The sequence below is a fragment of the Calypte anna genome, chromosome 4, assembly GCF_003957555.1.
Source record: "Calypte anna isolate BGI_N300 chromosome 4, bCalAnn1_v1.p, whole genome shotgun sequence".
NCBI classification, from domain to species: domain Eukaryota; kingdom Metazoa; phylum Chordata; class Aves; order Apodiformes; family Trochilidae; genus Calypte; species Calypte anna.
In genome coordinates, this window is record NC_044247.1 from 15,232,797 (window position 1) to 15,256,807 (window position 24,011).

Sequence of the window (24,011 nt, forward strand, 5' to 3'; positions counted from 1 at the left end):
AAACTTGAATACATTTGCATGCTAGCATCGGTAGCATATTGAACTGTGTATCTACTTTGAACACAAGTGTAATGGCTACATGACCAACTTTGTAGGCTCACATTTTAGACTAGCTTTTGTAATGGTATTAAAGACTTGTACTGATTACAATCATCTGTTTTTTTCTTTGTCTTTAAAGGCTTGCCATGGATGCACATCTTTATCCAAATGTGATTGCAGTGGAGTAAAAGGTGAAAAGGTAAATCTTTCCTTTTTACTGACAGACCAACACAAGCCACTGAGCCATGTGCCAACTGCAGAGAACTAAAGATTCTTTATGATAACTTTTATTTCTTGCATGTGTGTTATTTTCTTTGACTGAACTGTGAATATGCACCAAAGATAAGAACTTTTATACCATCTTCAGGTATTGAGTTAAATTGGCTTGTCCAGAATTTCACACTTATTTTCTCAAGAATGGGGAATGACAGCACAAATTTCTCCAGCTATGTGGGACTAAAAACCAGAAATATACAACTTCTAGTAAAACAGGAAGAATTCCTATTTACTAGCTAGACAGTATAGACAAGCTAAGGTGTGTATTGTATGGTAATGACTGTTAGTAATGCTGCAGTGGGAATTTAAAACTTGTGTGGGTTGCTTTCCCCCTTTCCTTGCATTGCTCAGAAGTAGCTGATGCTCACTGATGTGCTCTGAACTTTTACTGTTTCTTACCTTGTGACTTGGATAGCTGTATACTGAAATAATTGCTGTTGCTGTCTGCATACTCACCTGGACTATGGGAGGAACACGGTTCAGATGCAGCTTTCCCAACATTCATTGCTGTCAGCCATGGAAGCAGCTAGTTAGTGGCCAAGCATGTTTTGATTAAGAAGAGCAAGAAATAATCCCTATCCAAAAACCAGCTCTGTCTGGTTCATTCAGTGCAACAGCCTGGTTTGGGCTACCCAAATGGTGTCCTAAGGCTGGGAGATGCATGTTGACAACTCCAAGCTTTCCTGTTTCCCTGCAGCTTTAACTTCCAGTCTCACTGCCTGAGTTCAGTATCTGTGCAATGTTTCTATAACCATTATTTCTTAATTGTTTTACATCTTTTTCCTTTGAAGAAACAGCAGGTGCCCAGCTTTTGTTGTTGTTTTTTTGTTTTTGTTACAATGCAATGTAACTAAACTCACCTGACTTGTTCCTTTACTCAAAGGTGGGACCTTATTTGTATGTATATTCTATTCAAATAGTTCCCATGTAGCTGCTGTTTTCACAGGGAATGGATGTGATGTGACCACTGCAAGGGGGAGAGGCTGCTTTGGAACTCTTCAACTCTTAGTCTTGTAAACAGTTTGCTTGAGATACAATGGGGGTCTTCTTAAAGATGTGAACTGATAACAAAGAGTTTGATAAGCCTATCTTATCAAAACATTTACTCTATCTTAACAAGGTTCTAGAAGGGCTTCAGTGCTCTAGACTAATTTCTGACACATTTCAAAGGTAATTTTTGATACTCCATAAATGTAACCTCAAATTAACACAGCTAATGCAAAACAATCAGTCACTGCATTGGCACCAGAATGTGCTGACACAGAATTTTACTGTTGGCTGGGGTTAATAAGGCAGATTTCCAAAATTCAGATTAATTCTTGATGCCACACCTGCCATCCAGATAGCTTCAGAAAAATGAGGTCATTCCTTGGCATCTACTTGCTTTCAGTTCATCAAGTGTACTACCAGTTTACATACCTAGTGAAGAACAGCATGCCCCTGATTACAAGCTCATCCCAGTACAGCTGTAGCAGGTACAGCTTTGGAGAACTTTCTGTAATTACAGGTTGAGATATATATATATATATATTATTTTTTTTTAAACTAATTGTAGCCAGTAAGCAAATGGATGTTGTCTGGCTAGTGTGTATAAGGAAAAACTAGAATTAAATCTTCTGGCTTTCTAAGTAAAATAATTTTCTCCCAGTGATTCAGCTTTCTCTTTATACTACTGTTAGCCATGCAAAGACCTAGACACATTCTAGTCCTTCAGTGTCACTAAATAAAATTGAGATAATCACATTTCTCTGATAAAGAATATTTTTCTGGGGGGACAGCAGGTGGGTTTTTTTGTCTAAATAAAGTCAACTGGATCATATGAGCTTTGCTCAAGATCAAGCTCTCAAATGTCATTCTATTTCCACTCCTCCAGGCTATCCTAGCCAATTGTTAAGGAAAACTTGCACCTTTAGTTTCTAACCTCTGTTGGCCTTTTCTGCAGTAAATTCTACCAAGTCCTGAGTAGAAGGGTGAGATTTTTGATAACCTTTTGTGAAAAGGAAGCAGATGGGGGGGAATAAAGCTCCAGTAAATCAGACCAAATTTTTATAATGATTCCGTATCTTCCTGGAAAATTTTATGGGGGTTGCAAATTGATCAAAATGTAATCCTTTAATAAAATTTTGAAAACACTAAAAAACAAAGTCAAACAGAGCTTCACCTGTGGTAAGACAGCTTTCTGTCTTGCTGTCTTGACTATTTTTTGTTGTTGTTGTTTTGGTTTGTTTTGTTGGGTTTTTTTGTATGTATGTATGACCCTTCTTAGGGGAAAGGGGGGTGTGTGTATGTCTGAGATCCCACTTATTAAACAGATATGAGGCAAGTTTCTATCCTTAGAATGGAAGATTCTCTTTGAAATCTGGGAACTGCAACTAATTTGCCTCCTAAATTCAGGTCAACAGCACAATCCTGAGGCATGCCAGAAGTTTTTTTGTTTTTTAAACACTGCTTCATGAGTTTGCAGAGCATCATGTACATTATGTAAAGGAACAATGAGAAGCAAAGTCTGTGTTTCTTGAGGATGATCTGTTGCCAGTGGACTGGTTTGATTGTATGTGCTCACACTTCATTATTTTGGTTGCTCTATAATTACAAAGCATTCAGTTATTGATGCATTGATGGTTATTGATGGATTGATGGACTCGGCAGTTCAGCTCTGGGGAACCATAAGAGTTCATTCTAACTGACATCCATAATGCTTTATCTTAAATTCTCTGGTTTGCTTTTATCCTTATATCTTTTTCTAGAATCTTGTACTACTACAGTGTACCATTTACTTAATATTTAAGTTTTCAAACCTGGTACTATCTTCAAACCAGCTTTCTTGAAGATGTTACCATTATTCCAGTTAAGTGTAAACTGCTGCTACAAGTTTCAGGCTTTTGCTTTGCATTTGACATTCAGTGTCTCTGCTTCCTTCTCCGGTGACCTCTGAACCAGGATCAAACTCTAGCTCCTTGCCTAACTGGTGTATGAAGAGCATTGGACAAGGAGCTGTTTAAACAATCTCCCCTCTTTGATTCTCCCATTGGGAGTGTGACACTGTACTTGTAGAACTACAGAACCTGGTTCTGTACCAGGGAGACAGGAAAAGCTTTGTCAAATGCACTCAACTGAGCCCTGTGCTTCTGTTCCACTGTTTCACTTCTGGCCCCCAGCCAGCTTCTGTGTCCAAGTTGCTGTCCACTTGCATTAAGTCAAGTGAGAAGTGTGGCTTTGTTCAGCTGAGAAGGAACACATTGGGCTCTGCTGAGATTCAAAAGTAGCCTTCTCCCTAAACATCCTAACATTGCCTTCTGGATATCTAAATCTTAACAGATCATGTGAAGTACTAAAAATTGAACTCAAACAAATAGGAAAAATATTTTCTTGTCTTGCCTTGGAGAGCCACAGTTCTAACTTAACTTTTTCTACACTGACAGTGATTCTGGCTGAATTCTGCCATCAGGCCTTTGGAGCATCACTAGAATGTTAACTGATGGACAAGGCCTGTAGTACAATAGCTGACCAAAATCAATGCACTGAAATCTTTCTTCATCTGCTCAGGCCCACCTCACTGAATTTAAATATAAAATGGGTATTGTAAAATCCCAACATGTCCAAACATGTCTAAAAGAAGAACTGAGGAAATTACTGAAAAAATTCATTGCAGCTGGGAGCCAGTGTGCTGTTACAGTATGCTGCTCAGCAGCAAACTGCATCTGGTAAAAGTATTTAAACTGAAATAAATTATGGAGATGGTAGATACAGGAGTTTGTAAGAATTGCTCTCTCTTCTCAGCTGGAAGAGAAGTGTGTAATTGCTTTTCAATTAAGGAACTGATTATGGTTGGTTTTAAAATAAATATTGGTACTTTTGAGGTAAACTTGCTTTAAACTAAAAGCTAGGTAAGGAAATAAACATAATAGACACTATACATGGAGAAATCTCTAAACCAATAAGATGTAGATTATTGGGCTGGTTTTACCTAGTCTAAGAACAAGATTGGAAGATGCTGATAAGATCAGTTTTACAAAGACAGGGAGTGGGGGGAGGAGGAGGGTGGTACTGAATCTCAGCTGCTTCAGCTGATGAAGACTGAGACCCAAGGGCTACAACAAACAAGCTGAATGCCTCAGTCACTCAGAGGGGAACTACTCTGGTTTTTCTTTGAAGTGGTAGTGCAAGCTGCTGCTGAAATAAGTTTTTTTTATACCTTCCCATTGCTAGGTGTTCCTATTTCTCCTCTGGGGCTTGTGTGGCTGTGTTCAGAGCTGCCAGTGAACTGATCTCACTGCAAACAAGTTTCTTTGTAAACTAGGTTAGTTTTCAGCCTTGTCAGTTCCTTCATGCAAGTTATGTTGCAGCTATTTGTGTAGCTGTGATAGAAACATGTAGCTTGCTGTGGGAGGAACTCTTTCACAGTACTTAACATGCAGTTTCCCCTCAAAATAGCTGCAAATAGATTGTGCTGTTTTCAATGAGCAGGACTCTTGGGTTCTATAATTCAAATTAAGTTAAAATTATTAAGAAATTGTTCTTTATTACATATGATTAATCCATGGACTTTTAAAGGAGAACTTCAGAAGGTACCAGGTTCACTGAGTTGGATCACAACAGAAGAGGTGCAACTTCAAAGACTTGTCTGGATTCCAAGTTCGTGGTAGATACCTACAAGCTTGGTGCCTCAGATTCTGGCAAGAACAGCTTGTAATATCTGAGCTCCAAGGGCATTTCAGATATGTATTTTTCAGACACCTTGTATGTTAAAGCAAGAAATCCATATGCCTCACAAAAGAAGAATATCTTATTCTTGGACTCCTTGATTATACAGTCTTGGAGCTCTAAGTCTCAGAATAAAATTATCTATAAGTCCTCAAGACCCCAATTTTCTCCTGCCTTTATTATGGTAAAATTTAGTACAAATGTGGCCCAAGCTCAGCTTTTCTTTTCACTGTTGGCTACAAGCTTCTAAGAAATAGTTAAAAATTCTCAGGTTTTAGTCACATTGTCAAGAATCATGATGACTGGTGTCTGTGCTTTGTAAATCTTGGCCTGAACTCCAGCCCTATGGCCCTGTGTTCTGTAAGGTTTACAACCCTGCCAAATGGCCACTGACCATTATACTCTATCTGTTTTGTTTTACAAAAGTTTCAGATGGTGTTCTGAAGAAATTTTACGTATTTTGAAGAATACAAGTTGTGTCAGAAGAGATTTCTTTATTGCATTAAACTATGTCTTTAACACTCCTGCTTCTGACTGGTTGGTGTGTTTGTGTTGTTCTTGATTACATACAATAGTTCTCCTTCTGTTACCTTAGGTGCTCTTCAAGTTGAGGAAGAGTTTAGTTAACTAGTATGAGAATCTGAGGCAACAGCTATTTTTACCCTGTCATTTAGAAACAGAGTAAATAATATGGCTCTCTCCATCACTTCTTTCATGCTGTACATCTTTTAATGATACTACAGACATTTGTATGTTGATTTAAGAAGCTACCAAAAAGTTAACCTTCTTTAGACTCTTTCTGTTGTTCACTGTTTTAATAGCAAGGACAGGGAGCAAGTCTGTGCCTCTTTTGCCCCATTGTTACAGCCAGGCTCTTACAGGTATTTAGGCACTGAAATGGGCTGTCCAACTGCTTTCACAAACATTTTTTGCTTTCTTATTTTTTTTTCCTCCCTGCTCCCCAGTTATACAATATCCATTATCCTGGTTTCTGTCAAAAAATAAATTTATAAATATTTGGATTTCAGAAAGAAGTTTCAGAAATGTGAATAACTTGTATATGCTTTGAAGCTACATCTATCTGTGATTTTATGAATACTTGTGAACTATTATTAGAATATATGGAACTGTGCCAAATTTTTCTATACCCCTTTTTAGTTGGCTATATCTTGTTGCAGTTTAAAGCATAATTTTAGGGTGTTTCCCAAACTTTTTTTTTAAATTCCTATCCCCCAAGGAACAGTCATGTTCAAGCTTATAAGCTGACAGTTTTGCCACATCTGTAGCTGACTGAGGGCAACTGCTTTGCCAGCTACTCTGGATTTATCACTAAATGAGATCGGAATCTGAATCCTCACCCATTCCCCAAGGGTATCAGAGAATCATTAAGGTTGGAAAAGTCCAGCCACAAACCTAATGCTGCAGAGTCTACCACTAAACCATGTCCTTAAGTGCCACATCTATGTATCTTTTAAATACCTCCTGGAATGGTGACTCAACCACTTCCCTGGGCAGGCTTTTCCAATATGGAAATGATGGCTTATAGCTGATGCATCTTTACTGTGATGTGGAAACAATCCTGTACTTTCAGGACTGGGAGATGAGATCTGAATTGACACAAGCCTCTCCTGCTTATGTTTATCTCTAGTAGCTTCTAATCTGAAACAAAAAGTATCCAGACTTCCTCAGTTCTTTCTGTGCAAGCAAAACTGGCTTACTACCCATAGCTTTCAATCTCATTATAGCCCCAATGACACAAGTTCCTTCTTTGGCATTGAATTATTGGGGAAGAATTTCTAAATCTTTTTTTTTCAGTTTCAGTTTGTTCTTGAAGTATTTGAACTTCACAAAAACAGTATGGCACATGCAAAGTGTGCAATAGGAAAAGTCTGGAGACAGAAGCAATGTCTGAAAACTGTTCTTGCTTATGAAATTCTTCTATAAACTATTGAAGTAGAAGACAAAAATAATTCCTCCAACATCATCTTTGTTCCAGGGAGCTGGATCAGCTTGGTTTCTCCCCCTACCCAACTTGCCTGTGCTTAGTTTGATACATTTCCCTCGGGGAAGTGCCTGGTGTAATCCCTCAGCTGTTCCCAAGCAGAGTCCTTCAAATCATCTGTTCACTCCTGGGGGGGTAATTTGCTGGTAAACTCCATGGGAGTTGCTCTGGCAACAGTTTCCTCATGCAAAGCTCTCATTGTTGCTGCTCACTTTGAAAGTAGGCTTGGAAAATACTCATTTTTTAGTTTCAATAGTGCAGTTTGTTAGCAGCATTTGTTGCCTCCTGTATTTCTCTTTTTTAACTGTTTGGCTTCATATGTTTCACTTTAAAGGCTTTTGCTTCCCAGATTGTGACTACTTCGAGTGGAGACCTCAGAGCAGTTGCAGTTCAGTGAACAGTTCTTCAGCCTTAGCTGACACACACAAGGCCAACCGTCTGCTAAAAGTGTTTTCTAGTAACCATCTGCAGATATTGTTTTCTATAACAAAAATGTGAAGAACTGTGAACAAATAAGAGATTAGTGGACACTGTGTAGCTTAGCTAGCACCTGACACATCTGACATGCCTCTTGTACTCAGGTGTGTTTCCTTAGTGTGCAAATGAAGCTCTTGCCAGAGCTTGCTCCAGAGTTTGGCTTGGTCTTATGTTTCCCTTATCAGGCACTCCCAAATTCCTCATTCTCTCTCCTTCAGGGACACACTAACCCTTTCATATCCTGCCTGGAGATAGTAAGACTCCTCTGGTTTTGCTTTTCAGTTGAGGTAGCATGCCAGCTGTATAGCTCCAGAAGAAAAGTACAGCCTGGCACTTTGTGTACAAAAACAGTCTGGACCCTGACTATGCAACTCAAGGTAGCCTCAATTTAGGATGCAATTTCAGCATTTGCACTGGGGAGAAAAGATGTCTATCCTGTATAAGAGAGCAATATGTGACCTACAGTAAAAGTAGGGTATGTTTGCCTACCAACCAAATCTGTCTGTAGAATAATAAGGAATACTGCTGAAAAAATCCCTATTTCATGTATTGGTTGATGTAACAGAGCTCTAGGAAATAGCTGTTTTGAGAGTTGAAAAGTATGCCATAGTATACATGCATATATATATATACATACATATATACAAAAAGATGTATTAATTCTGATATTTCTTAACTTTTCTGTGTCATTTGAAAACTTAGTTTTTACTGATTTTTGTGAATCTATGGCACACAAGGTATAAAAATAAATGTTTTATGAATTTGCAGCTATGCATATTCTGAAACTGCAGGTAAGTGATATTGGTAACTTACAGTAACAAGTCAGAGGGCAGCATATGCTGGTATATGGTATTTGTTACACTACTGAGGGGCTATCATGGCTAATCATTGCATAAATATTTAGCAAAATATGGCTGCTGCTTGAGACCTTACAATTTTAGCAGGAGGTGACGTAAAAGGAATAAGAAACCTTTTTTTCTTTGCTGTCTGGTGCCTACCTCACCTAATTTAGAATGTAAATACTTTCAACAGGAACTCTATGTTCCATATTTGTACTGTTTAGCATACAGCACAACCAGGATCTTAGTTGCTTTAATATTACAAATTACAGTCTTGCAACTGTGAAATAATAAGTCAGATTATAGCAGTAATCTACACCCTTCTGAAAGCCACTATAGACATTGCAGCAGAGGTGAGTTTTCAGGGAAAGTTTAGTAGACAATAAAGGTATGTTTTTTAAAGGAATAGGGAAGAGTTCTATGTATATAAGCAGCACAGAAGAATCAGATGATTGAATTATTTTGGTAAATAGATGTGCTGGATAAGCATCCTATGAAACCTGTTTGAGTGGTGCAATTAAAGGCAATGTGTGTGTATGTTTAGGAATTCCTGTAGCTAAGCAGGTGAGATGTTTAACCTGACTGTTTGATGACTTCCCACAGAAGTCGTGGAATCACAGAATGGTTTGGGTTGGAAGGGACCTTAAAGATCATCCAGTGCCAACCTCCCTGCATGGGCAGGGACACCTCCTTCTAGATGAGAATAATAAAGATATATTGCAGTTTCTGATTTTTTCTATCGTGCTTTTGTCCACCACCTCTTCTTTTTTGTAGGGTGAGAGAGGATTCCCAGGCTTGGAAGGACAGCCAGGTTTGCCTGGATTTCCAGGACCTGAAGGACCACCTGGTCCAAGAGGCTCAAAGGTAAGTAATCAATTTATTTGAACAGCATGAAAATGCTACGTGGCATTAGCTTGCTTTTAGTGCTGATCCTAAATCATTCCAGAATGGTTGATTATCATTGGTTTAATAGTAAAAATCTTCAGATGCTGGGACATGATGTAGGTTGCTTGGTTTGAACAGTCAACCAGAGCAAAAGGTTTCTCTTATTTTTCTTATTCTTCACCTACACATGTGCTTGCAAACACTACCTATGCACTTGCATCCTTTCACTAGGTGCTGCAGGTTAAGGACAAAGAACAGGTTTGGCAAGGTTTTGTAACACAGTTTATCAGTCCTTGCAATAATGCACTCCGTGGTTTTGTTGGCTGATAAGAGTGGTGCTGGGTTGTCAGCTTCCCCGAGGGGTCCCACCAGGTAAACAGTTATTTGTACCTGGTGGCATTCCTGGGCTGGCTTTGGGTGGGACAATGCAAATGAAGGCCTCATTGGACCTGTGCAGAGACCACAGAGGAAAGTAGGAATGTTCCTTGCTTTCCCTAGAGGGCTGCAGTTTATTTTTATTTCCTACTGAATTACATCATTATGCTCAAATGTCACAACATACAATTAGGATGTTGAAAAACCTTTCTCCGAGTGCATTTATATTTAATATACTCATGCATTTATACTTAATATAAGATTATCCATGTTATTCTATTCCTTTTGCAAGTGCTCACAGTAGAAACTGAGAGGCTCATCAAAAAGAAGCCAGAAAAAAAAAAAGTAGGTGATAACAAAAGAAAAAAGAAAACTACAGTAAAAGACTAATTGGGTATGAAAAGAGTGAAGCAGCAGAAGAGTTTTGGGCTGGAAACTTTGTTTATATTTTTATTCCATAAATGCCTTTTGAAGACTTTAATAAGAAGTTCTGTATCATGATAATAGAAAATACTAATGGTGTATGGTTCACGTTTAGTCTTGTATATCTGGTTTTGCCCACAGGAGGTCACTGTAGGACATTTGATGGAAGCACATGCCCACTCTGCCTCTAAGCAATATTAAAAGGCTTTTTTTAAAAAACATCTCTAAATCATAATCTGTCAGCTGTAATAATCAGTTTTCAGGTCAAAGATTAACAGCCAAAATAAAATAATTTTTAATCATTTTCCCCAGGAAATTACAACTAATACAATTTTTAGTCTACGTACTATAAAAATTTAGAAGAAATTTAATCATGCACATAGTTTAAATTTATAGAGAGGCAGACTGCAAACTTGTGTTTTCTCTTTGTTTTTTGGGGTTTTTTTAGGGTGATGATGGACTTCCAGGGCCTGTTGGACCCAAAGGAATCAGAGTAAGTAATGGAGCAGTTTTAGGGTGATACGTTGGAATTGTGGGTAAAGAATGCCAGGCACTGAGTGAGTTTTCACACAAGTGGGGATTTATGGGGTAAAAACTTAAATCTGAAGAGTCATTTATCTGTCAGCTAGAAGAGATTGTATTACTTTTTACATAATATAAGATTGCATTACTAATACAATGTTATGTGTTATCTGTATTAAATAGTAACTCATAAATAGTAACTTCCAAAAACTCATCAGGGAAAGTAGTCCCAACACATGTTTCATCTCTTTTGCTATACAGGACCTAAACACTCTCTGGTAACTTTGCTTCCATTTATTCTGAAGTAGACAAAGTATAATTAGGGTCAATATGGGAGAGGTTGGTTTGCCTGGAAATCCTTTCAGTTTTGTGCCTTTGCTTTTTGTTTTAGTCAGAGCCATCAGCTGGTGACAATTCAGTGTCACCAATTTCCACACCATGAGTAGTTGTTTGTTTTCTGTATATATGTACATATTATTACTTTAGTTGTTCTGCATTGTCTTCTCTGTGTTTTTTTTCTTCTATATTTCCCTGAGGGAAGGGTAAGAACACTGATAGCTGTCTCCCATGGCATTCTAATTTTACAGGTTGTTCAGATGTTTCTGCTTTTTTCAATTATATATACACAAATAGGTTACATTTAGCACAATCTTGGTAAATCCTTTTGCACATCCATTTGTATATATGTTTAAAACATATATGGTTAATTTCCTTCTAGGGACCACCAGGGCTTCCAGGATTTCCAGGAACACCAGGACTTCCTGTGAGTAGGAATGGGCTGTATAAATATCAATCTGTCCCCTTTTTTTTCTTCCAGGCCTAGAAGAGCACACTACCTGCTAACTCCTCTTTCCTTTTTTCCTCTTTAAAGGGGTTGCCAGGACAAGATGGGCCACCAGGACCTCAGGGTATCCCAGGATGCAATGGAACAAAGGTGAAATCCCTTTAAAATTCATAGCAATAATATGATAATGAGTTCTTGTTCTCCTGGCTGCAGCCAATAGATTTAATTTATTATGTGCAGCAGTACTTGCTGTTACTGAGTTGTGCAGGTAAGTCCAAGATAACTCAGAATTACCCCACATTTGAGAAAAGGGGTCATGGTCTGGTACTTATGGCTTAAGTTTTGCCAGAAATTGCCAGCACCAAGATGCAACATTCATACTCTGCAGCCTATGTGGTTAAATTCTTTGTTCTAGTGCTCAATTTATAGCTAACAATGGAGAGGAATATCTAATAATTAGATCATAAACTGCATGTCATCTTACTAGTAGACCTGCTACGAAAGAAAACTCATTGCTTGTCGGATTTTTAATTAAATTTTAATAATAAGATATGAAAATACTGATTCAGTATCCTTGTCACTTTCATTCCAACATGATACTTAGCTTCAGGTTATGATCTTCCCACAGAAAATTTGATATTCTATAGCACTGTGGTTTTTCATCTCTGTAGTATAATACCCCTCCTGGAAGTATATGGAAATATCTGACTGTGGAAAGTTCTGTTTCATTGTGTGATTTCAGTTGTGTGATTTAACAAACTGTTTAGCCTATAGCTTGTTGCAATACACTTTGCTATTCTGCAGTCGTAACAATGAAACTGGAGTTTTCAGTCAAAATTTGTTTCTCTCTTTTTGTTATATTTTGATGTGGTTTTAACTAGTCATTTTCTTTGTCTCTAAGGGAGAACGTGGATTCCCAGGCAGTCCAGGTTTCCCTGGTTTACAAGGGCCTCCTGTAAGTAAAAGATTTACAGATTTCTGCTACATGTAACCCGCTGATAGGCTTCTACTTAGATCTGAGAAAGATCAGATAAATATTGGCCTTTTTCTTGCAGCTGGACTTTTAGTAAATAAGAATAACTACATTTTTTTCTGGTTAGTCAGAATATTTTGGATGTCCAATAGAAGAGCCACCTTTTCTACTTCATGCTGTGGTAAGGCTAAGAAAAGGCCCTTTGAATTGTCACATGCTGAGAAGCTTTGCCACACCTGCAGAAAAATGCAAATACATGTGTGTATGTCAGAGGAGTAAGATCCTGATACCTTCATGCCATACATCTAAAGAGTCTGACTGGTGATTAATGAGGCAGATAAAAGAGTGTGGAGTGTTTTCATTACAAAACACAAGGATGTACAGCAAAGTGACCAAAGTACAAACAGAAAGAAATGTACTAGACAGGATGGTTAGGAGACAATAAAGAAACAAATTGCTAGGAAATGGAAATGTAATGCCTTTAATGCTCAACAATCACTGTGAAAGTACTGCTCTGGTTTTTCCATTTGACTCTGAAGGCCATAAAATTTTATTTTCTCCTGCTTTGAATATTTGTTTTAGATTTCTATCTTTAATGTTGCCTCATGGTGTAGATCTGATTAGTTGTTTGTTACTAACCAGTTATGTATGTAACAAAACAGTGATTTATTTCTATTGATCTTCCTTTTACTTTTTGTTTCTTCTAAACAAAGGGGCCCCCTGGTCTGCCAGGTATGAAGGTAAGTGTTCTGTACTCACACATCAAAGTACTAACCAGGCATGGTGTGCAGTGTGATCCAAACCTGCTTGCTTTTATACAAGACCATGTGCATCCACTGGAATTTGGAGTGACATTCTGAGGAAAGCTTTGTGTTTCTAGGCCACTCCAGTGCAACTAACTGGAAATTCTGCAGAAGCTTTGCTCAGTTTGGGTCAGTAGTTCCAGAAGCAGCAGACTGTTTTCTGAAACTGGTTTCCTTGGGAGTGTGAGGGGAGGTGCCCATTTGTGTTGTGAGGCATAGAAATAGCAAAATGCCTGTGAAAACTCAAATGCACCCCTAGTCCACCTGTTCATGCTTGACAGCATTTCTAGAGACTAAGCAATAGCAACTCAAGCTATCCAGTTTATGTTCCTTTTGGAAACATGCTCTCTACTGTAGAGATTTCTACAGAAATTGCTTTTTCTTCTAAATGAAATCGTTTCATAATCTGATTTTGAACCTGAAGAGGATGCTTTTATTTTTTAAGGGTTTTTTTGCTGTAACCTCGACCTATTCAATCTTGGGCCAAAACACCAGTTTTGGTTCAACTCTGAAAGAAAACTTGACCTATGGAAATATTCCAACATAGCACTGGTGCTGGGAAAATGTGGCTGTTAAGCTGAACTGGTTTTCTCAGTGCCTTTTATTCAAAAAATGTTTTAAAGATATTAGAAGGCTAGCTGATCAGAACATATGCTTTTAAAACAAAGATCTTCCCTGAAATCAGTAAGAAACTGTGCTTCAATACAGAATATGGAGCATGACTATTGTAACAGCATAATCAGCATTAATCTCATGAGGTGGTACACTGGAAAAAGCTGAATGAGCCTTTTTTCTGTTGTGTCCTATCCATTGCTTTCACAGAGACCTAAAATGTCTCTTTTGTGAAACACTTGTATTCCAATACCCTGATCTTTTGGAATTTAAGTCAACATGGATATATTTGTACATATAAATAGAGAGCTTTTAATAGCTGGTACTTCAGCCATTTAAAGAATCCTCTAAATATGCAAGGATCTCTCCTAAAAAGAGATATTCTTGGAGAACCTTTTAGTTATATTAAAGAGTACTGCTAGGGTGTAGTGTAACTGAGCCTCTCAGAATCTTAAGAGGCACTGAGTCCTTTGGAATCAGAAAGGTGATAAGGAGTTGTAAAATGTGCTGTTAATGGAAGTTACTATTTTTTTTCTTCTAGGGTGAAGCAGGTGAGATAATTACATCCTTGCTGCCAGGACAGAAGGGTGACCCAGGATTTCCAGGACTTCCAGGGATACCTGTAAGTTGTGTAAAGTACTATTTGTCTGTGTTCTGCCAAAATATAGCATGAAGAGTATTTGCATTGCAGCACAACTGGAACGTTTGATGCTGGGGGATCTGTGCATGTATGTGGACAAGCAGGGCTCAAATTCTCAAGTTTATGGTTTGAGGTTTAGTACCTCTAGTTTATGGCTTGAGGGAAAGTGCATGCTTCCATGTTGCTCTTCCTAGGAGCTGCCTTCCCTTCACCCTGAGGTAAAGCAAGTAACATCTGCCTTTCTGGGCTGTAGCCACTATTTTGGTTAGTGGAAAGAGAGGATAATGTCTCAGCTGTTCTCCTCATGTTGCACCTCCTGAACAGTGTTTCTGTTCTCCCAGCAGTCTTCTGTGAAAACAGCCAGTGACTCCAGGCCCTGTGCTTCCCCACTGAGCCATTCAGTGCTTCAGTGGAAGAACAAGGGGAGCAGAAAATGAGTCTATCAGACTGGCCAGAAGCCAGAGACTCCCATTTCCTGGTACAGAGAGGCAAGCCCCAGGCCATTCTGACCAGAGTCAGCCTGTTAGCATTTCTGTTCCTCTGATCTATGCTTCCCCATTGTGTGTTTCTGGCTGGGAAGAATCACAAATACAAAGTGTTTTGTTGTTCTCTCTCAGTGCACGAAGAGGAAAAAAAAGTGCAAAAGTAGTTCAAAACAAACAAAAAAGCATTCCCTTAGCCAAGCCAAAGAGATGCATTGATGCTGAGAGCACAACATCCCTAAAATGAATCGCAGTGCTTTAGGCCTTTCCACAAGGACAGAGTGGTAGGTCAGTGGTCAGCTACTTTGATTAGGCATGTTATAGGGTGCCAGCTGTTGGGTTTCTTTGACCTTGAAGATCTCACTGGTGTGCTTTTTGGTTTTTTTTTTCCATAAAAAGGTGCCTCTCTCATCATCTCTTCCATTTTTCAACAGGGTCCACCCGGCTCCATGGGAATACCAGGTCCAATTGGTCCTCCAGGGCCCCCAGGTTTGACAGTAAGTTTCTATAACCTATTACCAATAAAGTGTTAAGTGGGTCAGTTAGCTCTTTGTTTCATGTCCTCAGAGGCAGGTCAGTAAAGTGCAGAGATCTAGGCAGTAAATCTTACTATAAAGACAGCAGCCATGCTTTCACTTCATCATCCTGTGCACAGTTAAATGTGATACGTTTGAAACGCTCAGCCTATTCCCAGCCTTTTTTCTGCTTTAAATCAGGCTGAATCTTTGCACAGGCTCCATGTTTGGGTGTGAAACCTGAGGGACCAAATTTAGCTTAATTAGACCAGGATGATACTTTCCTTAGTGTTGAATAGCTGACTGGTGTTTTTTTTCAATTTTCTTTGACTCTGACATTTAAAGGAAGGACTAATTTCTTACATATTTGTCAAGTTGAACAGCATGTGTTCAACTTGAAGGCAATGTGCCTTGTCAACATGGGTATAATGCAAAGTAACAGCATTGTTCTTTATTGTTTTATTTTTGTTCCATAAGGGGCATGTAAAATGCTCAGAATATACATTTTTGTTTGTTTCCTTTTTAATAGGGACCTCCTGGTCCACCAGGACTGCCAGGACCTAAGGTATTTTCTTTCCCTCTTTGATGGTGGTGGTTGTGGACTGTCATGCTTTTCTTTATGTTAATCTGTGATTTCTAAGGGCTGATGAGTTATACTTTTTGCAGGGTAATATGGGTTTGAATTTCCAAGGACCCAAAGGTGAAAAAGTGAGTAGGTGATCACGATGATATTTTTTTTTTTTATTACTTTCAGAATTTTTAAACATGCCATTTTTTTGTATTGCCTGTAACAAACCACCATCTTCTTGCACACTAGGGTGAACAAGGTCTTCAGGGACCTCCAGGACCACCAGGACAAATTGGAGAACAGAAGAGACCAAATGACATAGAGTTTCAGAAAGGAGATCAGGTGAGTGGGAAACTCTATCCATGGCTGAGAAAATGTAATGAACATGTGGTAAAGCTGCAGCCTCCATTGGTTTGGCTCACATCTACTCACATCCTGCCTCTTGCAGAGGTTCTGTTATCTTTCTCAAAGTACTGACTATTTCAGCCCTGAGTACTTTTCCTTCAATAGAGGCTATGCCAGTAACATTAGATCAGTTACTTCCCTTAGTAAAATAACTATTCTTAAGAAACTCTCTTAAAGGAAGTTCATGGCAGCAGTAAAAGTAGTTAAAATATTCTCATTTCTTGGAACACCCAGACTTGGGATTTTCAAAGCTGAGGATTCAGGTTCCCATTAATTAATCAGCTATGTCATCCACTGTGAAGAAGTCTTTAAAAAATTTTAATTTAATTTCTCCCTTTTCTTCCTTTTTTTGGTCATCAGTAATGCCCCAAGATCTTTCTTCCTTGTGGCTTGAATAAAGTGCTTTCCCTGTTTCTGGCCTCTAAAAAGTAAATATCAGCCCAGACTATGAGAGTAAGCTCCAACTGTTAGTTTGATTTTTAGGGATCCTTCCCCACCTATAAATGCCAAAAGGTTATTGGGAGAGTTGCCTTTTTAAAAGTTTTTATATTTTTTCCTTTCTTCTTCAGTGGGGAACATTTCACAGTACCATTCAACTCTGGTGCCAGCCATAAACAATCTGAGCAGCACCAGCAGGATCATGAGTGCCTGGATTTCATGTTTTTATTGAAGTTTCTGTGGTGTTCTCAAATACCTTCCCTTCACCTTGATCCAGACCATTTGTTACCCTTCCTTTCAGAAGAACATTGGGTACCACTAAAACATAAAATGGGCTCCTAAAAGTCTGGCAGGCCTCCAAGAAAATAACAAACTGTACAGAAACTTGTTGTGGATTCAGTAGCCTGTAACATTTCTTAAGGTGAAGACATTTTAGAACTTTTACAGAGGTGTAACAAGACAAAAGAGAAACCTTAACTTTTTTATACAGTGATCCTGTGACACTTTTCCTGATGGCCTCACAACTTCAGCAATTACCAGCAAACAAATGACTGTTGCTCCTGTAATTTCAGCAGGATTTGTTCTTTTTTTTCTTACTTCTTTTTTCTTCCTTTTTATTATTTCTTCTTCTTTCTTCCTGTTTTATTATTTTATTATTATATAGCAGCTGCAGACCACCAAACCAGTTGCTGCAGTGCACACAGGAGGCAGTTGTGTCTTAGTGGAGTGAATCATCTAAATAAACAGGATGAGCAGTTAATAAAATTTATAGATGTACTTGAAGTTCCATGCAAAAAAAGAATAAATATGATCCTTTATTGTTCATGGTGCTTGGAAATCTAAATGGCAGGGAAAAAAAATTCTTTTTTATTTTTAAATCAACTGAGCTATGAGGGAGTGATAGAGGCTTTAATCCTCTTTTTCTTTGCCCATACTTGACAGGGTATTCCAGGTGATCCAGGCCCACCAGGACTTCCTGGGCCACAAGGCCCTCCTGTGAGTAATCCTCTTCTAGTTCTTGTTGCATCTGTATCAGAACTGTAAATTCATTCTGCTCTGGCTTGTGGGCTCAGTTTAAGATGAACTTTGTGTGTCCAGGGTCTTCCGGGTGGCGTAAAAGGTGAAAAAGGTGAGCAAGGAGAACCAGGCAAAAGAGTAAGTAGTCTGTTTAACCAAACATTTCTCTTTCCAATCAGTATTATCTTTGAGAATTAAGCAAAATTGAATTCAGGTGGGGCCATCAGCCTCTGGGTAAGAGACTTCTTTTTGTTTTCCACAACCTGGCAAACTAGTAGATGACACAGGTAGTTCTTGAAAGTGCTTCTAGCTACAGATCTCTCAGTGCTTTCTGACAGAGTTATCTACAGGGAGATCTCTGTTTTGGAGGCAGGAGAAACTAATTTGACTGATGTTATTATTTTAATGATGTTATCTGTTACCTTCAAAGTTGGACTGCTTGACCAAAGTATCAGTTTTCTGTTTCCTTTTAGAGAGGGTCTTCATTCAGCTTCTTATGCACTTGGCTGGCAGGCAGCGTGAGATGGGTATTTATTTAGGCTGGTCTCTTTAAGCTCATTTTCAGTGGGTTTACTTGTCAGGTGACTCACAAAACCAGGCTTCTGAATGCTGCATAAGACCAAAAATCTGTTTGTCTCTGCCCAAGAGGCTTCAGTTTATGTGCTGTCTGGGGAGAGAGACAGGGTAGCTGCATCTGAAGGGAGCACAAGTCTCTGTTCCTGTATAGACTCAAAGCTCTCCTGGATATAACAGCTCAGAAAAGCTGTGGAAGATCACAGAAATGCTAAGAAGTAGGATGAAAATTACATGGGCTAGACCAGCAAAGAAAAGATAACCTGCAACCAGCTCAGACCTTTCTGTATTTTCCTATTCACAGCTACTGAACCTATAGTTTCATGAACATCATGGAGCCCTTTGAAAACCAACACACAATTCTGGCCCAGGTTAACTGGACAATATATAAGCACTGTTTAGAAACACATTGGTAATAGGTATTCCATGTCTGGTGTTCTAGATAAAATCCTTCTTAGTTGCTGAGATTTATAAGAGGGCTTTGATTTGCCTTCTTTAAGAAATGTAAGAAGTGAGGCAGATTTACAAAGCCAAAATTCTCATTATATTCTGAGTGGTTTTTTGAACTGTGTTTTTTAAGTTGCTTCTCTTTGCAACAGTAAATTGGAACCACATTAATTGGCAAAGATCTGGAAGTATAAAAATCCTGAGGGGATGTGGCAGATACCTTTTCCAAAAGCTTCTTTACCAACATTTTTTTTTTATTACTTATTAATCTGAATTTGGGCATGGACATACTTAAAGTGCAGGTTTGCTATCCAGTTACTCTAAAGCTGCTTTTTTTTTTACTCTGTGTGATTCTGTGTGGCTCAAACCCATTCCAGATATACTCATTAAAATATCAGTGTGTGTAATCAAACAGGTTGTTCTGCAAATTCACAGGAAATCTTCAGACCTCATTTTGGAGAATCCAAACTCATCATTAGTAATAAAGATTTCACAAATCACATTATACTCTTATACACTACATCTGTCAGCCCTGAAAGGTGATCTTGGCACTACTGTAAAACTTAATTCCAGTTCTGTTCCAGCACGTATCCCTATACATACTGCTTCTGTAATGCCAATGAGAGAGTTGTGTTTGTCTTGCCCAGTGAGTGCCCTGGAATGAAGTGGAGCTTGTGCTACTTTTATCTCAGCAATGAGAAATCTGTTCAACACGATGATACCTTTTTGCAAGTCACTTCTCTGAGCAGAAATGCACTTGATATTTTTGCTGATACTATTCTTCAGAAAATTGTATTCAGTTTAAAGGAGTATTCAGTATTCAGTTCAAATTCAAGCACAGAAGAAGTTTGGATGTCTTTTTACCAGTCACATTGTATTAATTTCATAATTAAACATAAGGTTCTAGTGTTTAGGGAGTTAAGATGTGTTTTCCAAATAGAGGACTTCTCTCATGTACAAAGTAAAGGGAGCTAAAATCAGCAATAATTAATGGGAGATTATTTTGTTCTGTATTCACATATTTCCTTGAGACTTGTCATGTTGTTGTGCTCTGGTTTTCAAAATGAAAACCTTAGTTTAGATAACTCCATTGATTACACTCGGTTGATGTCTTTGACATACTTGCCACAGGGACTGCTTTATAGAGAAAGTTTGGTTTATTGAAATATGGGAAATACGTAACTATTTCCATAAGAATTCTTCACTACTGGGGCATTTTATTTCAATGCATCTTTATGTCTTTGAAGGGAAAACCTGGCAAAGATGGAGAACCTGGTCAGCCTGGTAGGGATGTGAGTAACTTGTACATTTCAAATCTAAGCTGCTTCCTTCTAAGCTTTTCTTCTGATATGGAGAAGAACTGAGTGTGATTATCTTTCTCTTTTCATGAAGGGTTTACCTGGTGAGCCTGGAATAAATGGTGCTCCAGGAAGAGAGGGTGAAAAGGTATGCCAGGTTTCTTGTCACTTTTGCTATATTGCCATCACAGAGTTTACTTCTGGCTGGGTAGTAATTGCATTGCCTGTGCTGTTACAGTGTTGAGGAGTATTTGCAATAACTTCTTTGTGTACTTACAGTACTCAGAATAAAAATGTTCTTTATTTCATTGGTAGGGTGAAAAAGGTGATGCTGGTCCCCCTGGTCCCCCTGGAATTGTAAGTTGCTGATTCTTTCTTTATCAATTTTGTTGGCAGTGTTGTCTCATTATAGTTCTTGGGTGACTGAGTTACATCTCAGGGAACAATAGCAGAAGCAGTAAGGTTTTCATATATTCCCTAATAGAAATTATTGCTTACTTCTTTCAAGATAGATTCTGTGCTTTAGGTAATTTGCTAGGTTACAAACACCAGGCTGGACTATAACCAGCAGAAACTGAGTCAGCTTCACTGAAGCCTGTTCTAACCATGTTGCCTTGTCAGTAGAAGTGCTTCCTCCTTGGGGAGTGCTCTTTGCTGGAATTTTACCTGGTAATTCAGTGGAGTGGGAGAAGCATCCTATCATTGCTATAGCACTTGAAGTTTGTGGAGCTTTTCTTCCTCACATCTCTACTGTTCCAGTGACGTTTTTCTTGGCAAGTTGTTTCACATGAACATGAAACATTTACAGGTCATTTCAAGACCAGGCATTGATGCAACTGTAGGACCAAAAGGTAGCAAAGGATTGCCAGGACTTCCAGGAACCAAAGGGGAGCGTGGATTCTCTGGTAGGCCAGGCCCACCTGGCTTGCCTGGTTCTCCAGGTAGGAGTGTAAACATTAAAGCTGTATGCTCAGAAGCCTGAATAGATAATTAGCTTTGCAGTCTTTTTCACCTGCCTTTTGACAGGTGAACTGAGCAGAGTGTGAAGACACAACTATATAGAACTGCTTATGAGCTTGAAGGGTGGTCCTTAGCTTATGGGGATAATGTGAGGAATTCTGAATATTCATTGCCCCTGCTGTGGTGACAGAGGATGCTGGTCATCAAGGCTGGCAAACAGACACTACCTTTACAGCCTTAGGGGTAGTTTTTCTCAAATCACTTATCCATAACAGGCATTACACAGTGAAAGTGCATAACCAGAGTTCTAGTACCTGGCCATCAAACTTTGCACTACATTGGCCACTACTAAAAGAGGACATGACCTAAATCTACAATGGGATTGAGTGGTGACACCTATATTTGCCTTAGACATGCACAGAGAATGTTTATTCTAATGTGGCAGCTTGTAAATGTTCTTTTTTCTGTCGAGTGTTTACTTTCATTAGTCCTGTTTTGTTTTTTTTCCTTCATAAACTTAGTTGTTGAGTGTTAGGTCAAAAATCTCTGCAAGTGCAAAATGTGCATGTCAGACACTGCACATCATCCTGCAGTTTGATTCCATAAAATAAATGTTATGGACACAATCTTATCTCTAGCATGCTATTTATTGGATTCTTTGTCATCTTTGCAAAAAAAAAAAAAGCTGTTTAGATCTTTGAACTGTCAAGAAACTAAATCCTTCTGGTCTTAGGGATCACTACTGTTGGACCTCCTGGCCCACCTGGCTTACCTGGTGAGAGAGGACAGAAGGGAGATCCAGGTTTACCTGGTGTTTCTATTCCTGGGAAGCCAGGACCTGATGGACCACGAGGACCTCCAGGACCACCAGGGCCACCAGGGCCACCTGCACCATCTCCTGGTAAGTGATGGCCACATAGACAGCAAGTGGAAGAGACTGAAAACCTTTGACATTCAATCTTTTTTTTTTCATTCTTTTTTTTTTTCCCTTCTCTTTAAATTCAACCTCCAAAGATATAGTTTATTGGCAGCTGAAGCCCATGAGGTTCCAAGCTATTTGTATGCATTCTCCAAGTCTCTCTCATTGCAAGTTAAGATATTTGTAAGAGAACTCTAACCTGAAGTATAATTATAGAATTTGGGAATTCAATGATGTGAGTTGCAGTCTGGCTTTATCATGCCTCCTCCTACCTCAAGTTAGTCCTACTGAGATTCAGTTAAACCAGAGGAGAGGAGATCTTGTCACACTTGAGGGACCTTTGTGCTAATTCATACAATAATGACAGTCCCCCAGGGTGAAGTAGATTCAGCCTACACATAGAAAATGAGGTATTTTCCCAGTATATATTGCATACCTTTTAATCTAACTAATGATGATACCAGGAGAGTCAAAGGAGTAATTTTTCACAGAATTCCAGTTTTGCTTGACAAATACTCGAGTGTATAGACAACACAAAATTAGCATGGGTGTGGACACTCTGGATGAAGGCTGTTAGCTCCTTTTTGATATAAGGGAAGTAGGGAACTGGAACGTGCAGTGTAGAGGGGCTGACATGGTTCAAGGAGGAATTTAGTGTGTAGCTGGCATTGGCATCATGACTGCCCTCACTGATGAGAGGTCAAACGCATGCTTTTGCAATATGAAGCTGTACAGAGGAATGTAGTGTAGGGATGGGAGCATGCAGGGCTGTGGGAGATAGCTGAAGAGGTGGAGGAGAACTGATGATTGCTGTACAACATCACTGATTGTTTTCTTTTGAGAGTGTGTTACATTGGAGGGGTTTTGTTAGCAGTCCTTTGAATTGTCAAAATGTTGGGTCTGTGAATGTGTGAGTGTATAAGAATGTCCACACAAATACCAGGAACTGTATTTTAGTTCTGAATGCATGTATTTGGTGCTGCTAACACAAACTAATTATTAAACCTTTCCTGATTCTCCTTAGGTGAAGGTATCTGTGAGCCAGGACTGCCAGGTCCTCCAGGAATTCCAGGACAACAAGGCTTTACAGGGGAGCGAGGCCAAAAAGGTGCAGTGTTGTAGCTCTCTTCTTTTTTCTCTTTTTGTTAAATCTTCTTACAGTGTAAAGCCTGCACTCAGCAAGGATTAGCAATTTCACTTCCCAGTAGGGCTGACTGCAGCTCTTTTCCCAGTCAGAGGCAGTTTTGTTTGGATGTGGTAGAGTCCCTCATCTAGTGCACAGGAATCTCAAAATGACTGAGGGTACAACCAATGCCTAGATGGGTCATGATTGAAGTAAAATAGAGCTTCAGGTTTATGAGTACCTCCCAGCTAGATAAAAACTAAGTGCTTTGTAACAGCAGTTAGCAATTCTATGTGAAAAACTACACACTGACCTCATTAATAAAGTTAATATTTTTTTATGGAATCCACAATTGAAATTATAAATGCAAGATTCCTCATTTGAGTTGGTCAATCTACAATGAGATTTATTGTTTGGTAAGCAAAAGAAAGACATTTAATGTGTGTCCTTGTTTCCAAAAAGACAACCTTGCAATGAGGATGCTGATATGGGTAAGTGAGAATATTTTCCTAGCTCAACCATGGACATCCTAGATGACTTTGGGCATCTCACTTTATTTTGTACATCTTTCAAACAGAAGTCTTTTTTTCTCATGCAGATTGTAAGGATAAATCAGTTAACCTAAATTAAATGCTTAAATGTTATACTGACAAGTGTCAGAAAAGTTTGTATGTGAAGGAAATTCCTAAGCTTCTTCAAAACATTCTTTCTTGGGTTTTTTGGTCTTATTAACTAAGTTTAGCCTATTGTCAAATCAATTAAACAGTCCCAGCATTTGTGTTGCACTATTGGAGTTTAATAAAGTTTGAAATTTTGATATATGTGTTTTAGAATTGTAGTTTGAAGTGTAAAGTATCTATGGTAGAAGAGAAAAAAAGTCTTCAGTTTTATTTTTTATTATTAAAAGTAATT

The 24,011-nt window shown here is 38.7% G+C and overlaps 1 protein-coding gene across 1 annotated transcript in view; it reads left to right on the top strand.

Annotated features, from left to right (window-relative positions):
* COL4A5 (collagen type IV alpha 5 chain) overlaps positions 1 to 24,011 on the top strand; it is a 74,908-nt gene that overhangs the window by 20,691 nt on the left and 30,206 nt on the right. Inside the window, exons 2-21 of the mRNA XM_030449228.1 lie at positions 179 to 238; positions 9,112 to 9,201; positions 10,469 to 10,513; positions 11,261 to 11,305; positions 11,414 to 11,476; positions 12,228 to 12,281; positions 13,013 to 13,039; positions 14,256 to 14,336; positions 15,271 to 15,333; positions 15,881 to 15,916; positions 16,018 to 16,059; positions 16,169 to 16,261; positions 17,705 to 17,758; positions 17,861 to 17,917; positions 20,047 to 20,091; positions 20,192 to 20,245; positions 20,413 to 20,454; positions 20,906 to 21,038; positions 21,791 to 21,958; positions 23,001 to 23,084. Of these exons, the coding sequence (XP_030305088.1) occupies positions 179 to 238; positions 9,112 to 9,201; positions 10,469 to 10,513; positions 11,261 to 11,305; positions 11,414 to 11,476; positions 12,228 to 12,281; positions 13,013 to 13,039; positions 14,256 to 14,336; positions 15,271 to 15,333; positions 15,881 to 15,916; positions 16,018 to 16,059; positions 16,169 to 16,261; positions 17,705 to 17,758; positions 17,861 to 17,917; positions 20,047 to 20,091; positions 20,192 to 20,245; positions 20,413 to 20,454; positions 20,906 to 21,038; positions 21,791 to 21,958; positions 23,001 to 23,084 (1,336 nt within the window). The remainder of the gene's footprint in view (positions 1 to 178; positions 239 to 9,111; positions 9,202 to 10,468; positions 10,514 to 11,260; positions 11,306 to 11,413; positions 11,477 to 12,227; positions 12,282 to 13,012; positions 13,040 to 14,255; positions 14,337 to 15,270; positions 15,334 to 15,880; positions 15,917 to 16,017; positions 16,060 to 16,168; positions 16,262 to 17,704; positions 17,759 to 17,860; positions 17,918 to 20,046; positions 20,092 to 20,191; positions 20,246 to 20,412; positions 20,455 to 20,905; positions 21,039 to 21,790; positions 21,959 to 23,000; positions 23,085 to 24,011) is intronic.